Source organism: Sipha flava, unplaced genomic scaffold (genome assembly GCF_003268045.1).
Source record: "Sipha flava isolate LNK unplaced genomic scaffold, YSA_version1 88_pilon_pilon, whole genome shotgun sequence".
Taxonomy (NCBI): domain Eukaryota; kingdom Metazoa; phylum Arthropoda; class Insecta; order Hemiptera; family Aphididae; genus Sipha; species Sipha flava.
The window spans coordinates 1,531,329-1,541,495 of NW_020273630.1; the positions used below are offsets into that span (position 1 = coordinate 1,531,329).

The 10,167-nt window shown below is 27.6% G+C and overlaps 1 protein-coding gene across 6 annotated transcripts in view; it reads right to left on the reverse strand.

Annotated features, from left to right (window-relative positions):
- Nucleotides 1–678: 678 nt before the first annotated feature.
- Nucleotides 679–10,167, reverse strand: part of LOC112693506 (neuronal acetylcholine receptor subunit alpha-7-like) — a 69,340-nt gene continuing 59,851 nt past the window's right edge. For 2 of the 6 annotated variants that reach the window (XM_025568618.1, XM_025568616.1), the window contains 3 exons: nt 9,938–10,024; nt 5,730–5,839; nt 680–3,020 (listed from right to left, as the gene is read on the reverse strand). In XM_025568618.1, the coding sequence (XP_025424403.1) occupies nt 2,424–3,020; nt 5,730–5,839; nt 9,938–10,024 (794 nt within the window). In that variant the 3' untranslated portion in view covers nt 680–2,423. Of the gene's footprint in view, nt 3,021–5,729; nt 5,840–9,937; nt 10,025–10,167 lie in introns of all 6 variants that reach the window. The other 4 variants (XM_025568620.1, XM_025568619.1, XM_025568614.1 and 1 more) reach the window with 3 other exon arrangements.

Below are 10,167 nucleotides of genomic sequence, written 5' to 3' on the forward strand. Positions count from 1 at the left end.
AATAATAATAATAATAATAATAATAATAATAATAATAATAATAATAACAATATAAATAAAAAATATAAAAATAATAATTAATAATAATTATAATAATAATAATGATAATAATTGTAACATTTATTATTATTACTATTGTAATCTAGCAATGGGCGATGTTATAATCCTAAGATTGTCACAGCAAAACGTTCGCGTAAAATAAAAAAAATAAAAGTTTTACTATTTCGTTTAAAAAGAAAAAAAAAATTCTGAATTCAAAATTGTACTAAAAAGTATGAACGGTTAATTGTATAATCAATCCTTTTACTGAGGAGTGTTTGATTTATAATTTATTTTTTACCTCTTAGGTAAAATGGTCAAAACATAAAAGGCAAATATTTTTAATTGCTAAACTAATTATAATAAATATTTTTTTTAAAATTTGAGCAAGAGGACATCATTGCTGGATGTTATGACCAGTTTTTTCAATATTTAGTAATTCCAGTAATTATTATAGAAATAAATTATAAAGTAATGTTACGAACTCAAATATTGAATATTTATGCTAAACATAACCTGGGTGAATAAATAATGCATTTGATAATCCCTAAATTATAAAAGAACCGTAATTTAAATAAGTTTATAAATATATTCAATCGTTGTTATGAAATAGAAAATCAATTTCTAAATATTAATCTTTTAATTCTCTATTGAAGACACGTTAGTTGAATAAATCGTTTAAAATGAGTTTTTAATTCGGTAAAATATTTTCCAAATTAATCATTGTACGTTAAATGAGAATACTAATAGCATTGTTGAATGTGAAAAGTATTACTCCAATTAACATGAGAATATTAAATAAAAAAGTTATAGTTATAAGTTCAATTCATGGGTTGAGTTTTGGAAAGAAAAAAAATATTACTCATTAATATTGGATTTCGAGGTTATTATTTTTTCGGTAGAGTTTAACTAAACGGATTGTAAAATTCGTATTTGTTGATTATGTTGTGAAATAGATATAACGGTAATAGCTGAATCTATAGATCTCAAATATTATATCTACTATAGCATATACTGACCATAAAGCATGTTGACCGTCAGTACGAGATTATCGGTTAATATGATCGTTATTGACGTTTATGGTTTATAAAATCCCAGTTAATTTCAATAGGTATCATGATCACTGAAAATAAAATACCGATTTCCGATAGGGATACTGAACGAGTACAGATTTTAGAAAAACAAACATACTGAATTTTGAAAAAATATGTGTTTTCAAACTGTTTAGGGTTAAATTTTTTCTAAAACAATACAAACATCACTGTAAAATGATTAATAAAATAAATAGGCATACATGGGATAAATGTGAAACTCAAATATATATAAACGGTGAATGCAGCAGTGAGTTCAACTTTGTCGACTGGACAACGAATTCATACAATACCAAATAAAGCTTTAAACAAACGACAATGTGATAATAATTACTGAATTTGAATTTCAAAAGTGTCACGACATCCGCAAGTTTTTTTTTTTTTATTACGACGCTGTGACAATGAAAAATTGTTTTTTGATAAACAATGTTTTATATTTTCCACGAAAGCCCTATTCCTTAAACGAGACGTAAAAAAAAAACGAATACATATTAATAATATTAATATATTATATTCATATGGCAGTATGGGTAGTGACTATAATACTTACAACTAACTTTTCAGATGATGCGAAAAAATAAATAAATAAATGAAGGTGTGCCAGAAATGGTTATCGCGCACATTTCAACTTATTTCGATATAGATATTGGTTAGCGAAAAATATTGCGTTATACAGTACGAATTGAACCGTTTAAATCGATATGGTATCGGATGATGCGTCCGCTTTCATAATTGGGGAAACTGTGGACGTTTTTATTGGAAAAAGAGCATACCGATGGAATCGCGAAGTGTAGATCGACAAAATTGTTGAAGTGATTTTACGTTTTATAATACTGTGTACTATTTCCGTTGAACGTTTATTACATTGTTTTAAGGAGTAGGGCCAGAGTTAAATTATATATATTTATATTTAAATATTATCAGGCAAATATTATTATTACGCAATAACCGGAACGGAAAAATAATTTTTATATTTATTTTTAACGTTTCGTAATTTTAATCAACTGTCTAGAAAAAATGAAATGGTTTTGCGAGAGAAAAATAAAATAAAAAATGTAAATAGTTTTCGATAAAGGTAACGCGTATACAACAATAATAATAATAATAATAATAATAATAATAATAATAATAACGCATTCATAGACCGTAGTTACGGTTAATTTTTTCGCTGCCGACACCGTCAATCCATTCGTTTGCGCGCGAGCTACGTCGCGGGTCACGTTCTTCAGAGGCGGCCGCTCGCTGGAATCGGACGTGATGCCGACGGAGCCGGTTCCGAAGCCGATGGCGCGATCACGTGACAATCACGTGGGGCGCGGACATGAGGACCGCTATGGTGGCGGCCACCGTGAAGAACGTGAATATGTACAGGCACATGCGGTCGACCACCATGGCCGCGAACTTCCAGTCGTTCGTTACGTCCTCGTCCTCCTCGTCCTTGCGCAGCTTGTCCGTGATCACGCGCAGCTCCTTGAGGATGAGCGACAGTTCGCGATGCGGTCCCAGGCACGAGGCTGCGGCCATCGCGGACGACGTGTTTCCGCCGCCTCCGCCACCGCCGCCGCCGCCACCGCTGCTGCCGCCGCTGCCACCGATCATCATGGCGGTCGCGTGTTGCTGCTCGACCATGTGCTCCGGCATCGGAGCCACCTGGCTGCGGGCGCCCGGGTAGCTCCGCGTGGACGACCTCAGGTCGTCGTCCAGGTCCAACACGTTGGCCAACAGGCTTCTGGACGACTTGGCCCGGAATTCCAGGTCGGGCAGATGATGGATGGAAGATGCCGTGGACTTATTCTTGTCTGATTTGTTTCCGTTGGCGGACGCCTCGTCCCGGTTCGGCCGGCTCATGCACAGCAAGCACGGCATCCACACCAGGAACATGAGCTTCACCTGCGGGCACGCACGGCGAGTGCTTGTTTTAGATTCGATACGGCCCACCGAGCGAATACCGCCCTAGTGCAAAGCGCTGGTCAGTCCGCGCCAAAGGTTCATCGTACCGTAAATTAAACTACCCCCTCGTTCGGGATAAGATTGGAAAATCGACTCCTATGCTTACGAAACATAACGGACTAAGAAATGAAGTGGAGCCCCATTATTTTTATAATTTTGATTCTACATCTAGTGAAGATTACGTAGATGTAATATTTGTGTAGAGGTTTTAAAGTATGGTAAACATTTATTAAATTAATATTAATTTAAATAGTAAATTTGCACCATAAACATCTTTAATAATGCTATTAGGTAAGACATCGGACCATTAAAAGTATTGTAGTTCAAGCAACAACAAATATTTAATATTTGGTGAAGCATTCGAATTGCAATGTTATTATAGATCAGATAATTAACAATTATATAATATATTTCACTGACTTTCCAAGACGATTTAATTATTTTTTTTGTTTTAAAATTTTTTAAATCAAACGTCATTCTGACTTGACCTATTGTTAACACATTACGATTTTAATAATACAAAACACCCCTACAAATTTAGTTTAATTTAGTTTCGAACACTTTTGTGTTTTTTTATATTATTTATGTTTTTATCATTTTTAATTGCGCCTTATTACAGTCAGTATAACTTTTAGTAGTTATATTTTTGGTTAACATTAATTCGTTATATACAATGTGGTGTAAGAAATGCACCGTTTCTAAGTACAGATTAGAGTCACGTCCTCATTGATCTCCTCATCCGCCCACTGAACAAAACGATGTTTCGATATTTTATCTTGGTAGGACCTTTGCTGTATGCGTTTCGCGGTATCACGTTACCGCAATTCAGGTTTCCGCTCTTTATCACATTACATACGTTATAAAGCCTTGAGATGATGTGACCGTAATACGATAACTCCTGTATAATTAGATTGCATGACAAAAGTTTCATCCAAACGCACCTTTATGTATTTATTCGAAATTTTGGGCTATTATTTCTAATCGGATTTCTGATAACGACTTCAATACCAAAACGCCTTAGTCATAATATTGGATGTCTATTGTAGTATCTTGTATAATGTACTTGAAATCGTGACATTTGATTTAGTATAGACACTTATTATATTACGTTACATTTCATTAAATGCTAACGTAATTTCATGAATTATAACTATAATTAGGAATGTTTCAATTGTGCTATTGTTTTCATAATAAAAAGATGGATGGATAATGTATGTTAATCGAGAATTATTGTGACAGATTTAAACGTACGTAAATTTATTGTGCATTTAAGTGTACTTGTATTTTATTATTAAAAAGTCAAATAATTAAATATTGATAATTAATTGGGAGAAGCGGTTGGGATACATTTACGATAAACAATAATTTGATGTATGATGATTATCTTTTAAAGTATTACGATACTTTATTGGACGGCTATTCAGATAGACAATTTTAGTACGTTTATGTGTTAAAAAATATTTTGTTGCCTACTCAAATAATTTTTGTTTTTTCGTATTTCATTTTCGACGCTAATAATAATTATTGTATTAGTTAACTGTTCAATAAATACGAATATTATTTGCTATTATTGCTTGAGTGTAAATTATTTTTATAACTTATTACTTGTATATGAACTAAAATTTAAGATTTCGTGTCCATATTAACAATACCATTAATTACTTAATTGTACTGTGCATAGAATAATATGTTAAATGGATAAACAAAGCCTGGAGGAGATCAATATCTTTCAATGAATGAACGATTCATTGTGCATGGAAAATGGCAAATATAATTTAAAAACATTGGTCAAATTATTTTAGTATTTACTTTTAATTAATAATTTTAATATTAATTAAAACTAATATTTCAATTGAAACTATAAGCTTTACGGACCAAGTCAAAATACTTTGTATCTATTAAAGATATCTGATTTGTACATAATATGTACATTAATACAATATGTACATAATATATATAATATTATTATATTTTAGTTATATATTTTCATACAATGATCGTCAGATTAGATTAATTTCAAGATACCTTTTTGTGTTAGTTAAAGAAGTATTGAAGTTAAAAAGGGTTACATCCATGTATTTAATATAATAATGATAAACTATTACCTATATATTAAGTATATTCATAAACTATATTAGAAGATTGTTTAATAAAAATGTAGGTTACTATAAATTATTGTAAATAAAAAGATATCAATGCAAAATATTTCAACTTTGTTTAATTTTTATGATTTCGAATATATAGAACTATGTTGAATCAATATTGTTAATATAATATTTGTAATTTTCATATTTGTATACTAGTATCTATGCTTATAGTTTTCTTTTAAATTAAATTTATTAATTTATAAATTTTTAAGTAATTAATTATATACTTATACAAGTAAGAGCTATAATTTTTAAAGAATAATAAGTATTCAAACTACAAATATTTATTTTAATTTATTTAAGGCTATGTTTAATCATTTATAATTTTTTTTTAAAATCAAAATATTTTTAGCATTTCATGGAAAATTTATTTCTATTAACTTGATCACAGCTCACAGAGCCCTAATAATTTTTTTTTTTTTACTTATTTTATAGGTAAATTTAAAGATAATCTATATTTTAATTTTAATTTTGAGAATATAGTAAAATAAACTTTAATTACCCATTTGGACATAACATGCGTGTCCGCATTACGGTGATGATAATTCAGAATCATGATTGTGGATACAACTGATGATGCCACCATGAACATGATACAGTTGAAATATGTACCTATATGATAAATTGAAATAACAAAAAAAAAAATTATATTAGTTTTCATGGAAATGTTATTTTGTCTTTTTTTTGTCTTTTTTTTAAGCATCGTGCGTTAATGTTTTTTAAGTGCAAAAAATGTTAACTAATTTGTGACTTCGAATGTAACAAATGAAGTTAAATTTCTAAGTAAAAATTATAGTTAACTTTTTTCACGTTAATAAAAATAAATAATATAGATAATATAATTCCAAGTCACTGCTGAACTTCTAAATATAATTCTTAGAAAAATCTATTTTGAAATGTAATGATCGAAGAAAAAAGTAAACAAAACAAACTACGAAAATATTTGTAAAATCAAATCAGACATAAACAAGACAGGTATTGTATGTTTACGACAGACAGAAATATAGTAACGTACCACTCATGCAAGTAATACGGTAATATTAACGAAACATTGAAGCTATTAAAATGTTTAAATTAATTTTTGATAAACGATCAAGTCTTGTTTAAATCATAATCATCATCATATAATGAACACTTAAGACCACTGATGATTATCGATTAAAGTTATCTTATTTTTGTTGACTACTTATCATCTAGCGAAGTACTATCCATTTGATATAGTCGATAAATGAAATAGTGATAAAATAATTGTAAATTAGTTGAATGCTTACAAAAAATATAATACATGTATGTAATAAATAATTCAAAATAAATAAATCAGACAGTTGTCCACATGCAGAGGCGCGTTTTTAGCGCTGTTGCGTATAAACTATATTAATAAAAAACAGTTTAAATTGAATAACACATTCATATGTTACAACGTTTATGTTTTCTTAATATGTTATCTGTAACATAGTTGAAACATTTATTTATACATAATTAGTAGAAATTTATGTGTTATATCATGAAAAAAAAAAAAAAAATGAAAAAAATGATATAAGAATAATAATAATACGTAATAACTAAATTGCATATTACTAAAATATATTTAAATAAAATCCGTATAGATATTGTTAGTAAATATAAATTTAAATATTAAAATGTGCGGATTTAATGACAGTGCAGTAGATCTTTGGTATGTCGGATCTTCATTGAGTTAGTTGCAAATGTTGTGATATCGACGTTCGACATAACAAGAATCTACAGTATTTAAAAAATTGTTTATCGCTGTTCATCGCTGTTCATTGATTTTACGTTTTATACATGAAATCAACACAAACGTGTTGATTAAACAATTACGTTTTAGTATTTGGTCAAAGTATGTGATTGCGTTTCACAAATGATGCTTAATGAATGCCGTTCTTGAAAATATCCTTTTGCTCTAAAATTTATTTTGAATACGTGAACAGTAAAACGATGACAAAATTGCTGGACTCGCATCCACAAAGTTAACCATGAGTAAGTATTTCTATGTAGTAAGTGTCTAGATATATATCTATATATTTATAGAATACATATAATAACATTTTAAATTGCATTGCAATACTTCATGTTTTGACACAAACATATATAGACGGATTTATTCAAATTTGTGGTTCAATGAATATTCGTTCTAAATTGTGGCATAAAAAAAATATAATAAATTTAAGTAAAATATCGAAACAAAATAATTCATTCGCAATCATTAATTAGTTTATACTAACACTTCGCTAGATGTTTTCAATTAGTATGAACATACTTATTTTATTAATAAAAATAATGGTGAAATAATTGATCATCTATGGTCTTAAAGTAAGCATAATAAAAATAACTTATACAAATCGGAATTATGATAATTTATTATTTATTTATTAATCATAATTAATTAATTTAGTTTTTAAAACATTATTTTGCAAGGGTTTATTAGATTATAGATATGAAAAAATCAAATAATACATTTTAGTTATAGTTAAATTAGCGTAACATTATTTATAATGCATTTATACGCATTTATTTAGTTTTAACCGATTTGCATAAAGTCATGTATAAAGTTAACTAAATAGTTTTTAAGAAACTACCGGCTTTGTTACTTGGAGGCAGAGGGGCCCACAAATATTATAATAGTAGTACACATGATTGATAGTAAATTTGTTAATTTTTATTAAATTTTAACCATTTTTTAATTTGTGAAATAAACAAATATTGTTTAAATTACAATATGAATTGGTTAATATTTATCTTTGACGCGGTAAAATCGGTTTAATCAGTTTTATTGTTTTCACACAACATTGAGAGAAACTTAAAAACACAAAATAAAATTAATAAAATAAATTATAAACAAGAAGGATAAAGAAAAACATAGTGAGACGATCATGAAATAAAATGTTTAACGTAAAATAATAACACATATAAACATAAAATTAATATCGTAAAGAAAATAAAATGTAATATTTGCTCATTTGAAAAAAAAAATTAAAAAAAATATGAATGAATATATTATTATACTGTTTTGTGATGAAAAAAATTAATTGGTTTTTCTTCGATAGTTTAATGTTATTTAACTTAGGGAAATCGAAAGATCACTGTCGTTGCAGTCTGCAATATCACATCATCTGGTACCATGTTTCGGTTTTAATGGCGTGGTGTAATAGACTGAACAAAAACAAAATGTTTAAAAATGAAAACAAATGAATAATTAGAACACTACAAAAATAAGTGGTATTAAAAAACATATAAAACATACTGACACGCATTCATGATCATACGAACAAAACTGTGTAGTTTTTATTTTTATTTTAGTAATGAATAAAAATACACATAAGTAGTTATATGCATATACATACATTTATATATAAGTATTTATTTAATATTTAACAAAAAAATTATTATTTAACATTCGCACGGCTTTCTTTCTTATTTAGTTTCTTCTGCTTAGATGGTTTATCGGACAACTGTGAGCTGAATGTCAAATACAAATGCGAATGCACAATGAAACACGGTGACGGTTAAATAGTTTACGAAACATAAACAAAAAGACAGCATGCTATAGAAATGTTTGTAATGATGTTAAAGAAATATGATGTCTAAATTGTGTTATTGTATATATGTACATTGTACAGGCGTTTTCGGCTTTCCACGGAAAAAATTAATAGTTGTAAATAATTGATTTTGTATATATTTTGTAATTTTAAATTGTTCATAACCATATCGCTACGAATATATATATATATATATATATATATATATTGCATGATAGAAACTGTAAACCGTTTGTTTATGCTAAATTTCTTGTAATTTTTTTTTTTTTTTAAATGTATTATCGTCATAAGGCACTAGACGTGTTTAACATTTTGAATCAAAAATGTATATTAGTTGCTTCAAATTATGTTTACTGCGATTCGGTTATTATTAAGGCGAGCGTTCGGAAAAACGACCATATAACCCCTATGAAAAATAATATTTATTGAAAATCACTTGTTCAGATTAAAAGAAAACGAAGAAAAACGATTTTTATATCGTTCATAGCGTTATGGTTTTAAATTCTTTGAAACACAAAATAACTTGTGTCTGAATATTTGAATTGATTGTGTTGTTACGAGTGTGTTGAATGTGTTGTTCTATTTTGTATGTACGAGAAAATAGAGAGAGTAAGAGCAAGCTGAGCTGAACACAAACCACAAAATTCCGCAAAAAAATAATATATATACATATATTTATATATTTATATATATATATATATATATATGCGTGTGTGATTTATTGAAATGGAAAAAATCAAAAAGAAAAACTCGAACTAGACATGGTGACAATATAGCGATAGATGAATGTATACGTGTAAATATATATATGCATACATGTACATATATCTATATATATATATATATATATATATATTTATATACAAGTTAAAAAAATATGTAAATTAAGTATGAAATACAATTCATATAATTTTAAGTATATTCGGATATAAGTTCATAAACATACAAATATATACAAATATATATATTAATAAATGTATACGCATACACATGTATATTTGTATGTGTATGTGAAAATTACACACCCATAAATTTTCGTACGTCTATAAATATATTTATGTAATATAAATATATATATATATATATATATATATATTATATTGTTCCTAATACGACATGTATTTATTTGTTTTTATTTTCAATTTTGCCTGACCTAGTAAGGGGATAGCTTCAGATGTTTGTGGTAGGGCATCGGCTATCATGAGTGAAAATACGGACAGTGATAGGAGGATTGTCACTCCTGAAACAACATAAATGCCAAACACCACACATTCTATTAAATAATAATAATAACAATAATAATAATAACCATAATGATGACAATAATAATAATGATAATAATAATAATAATAATAATAATAATAATAATAATAATAATAATAA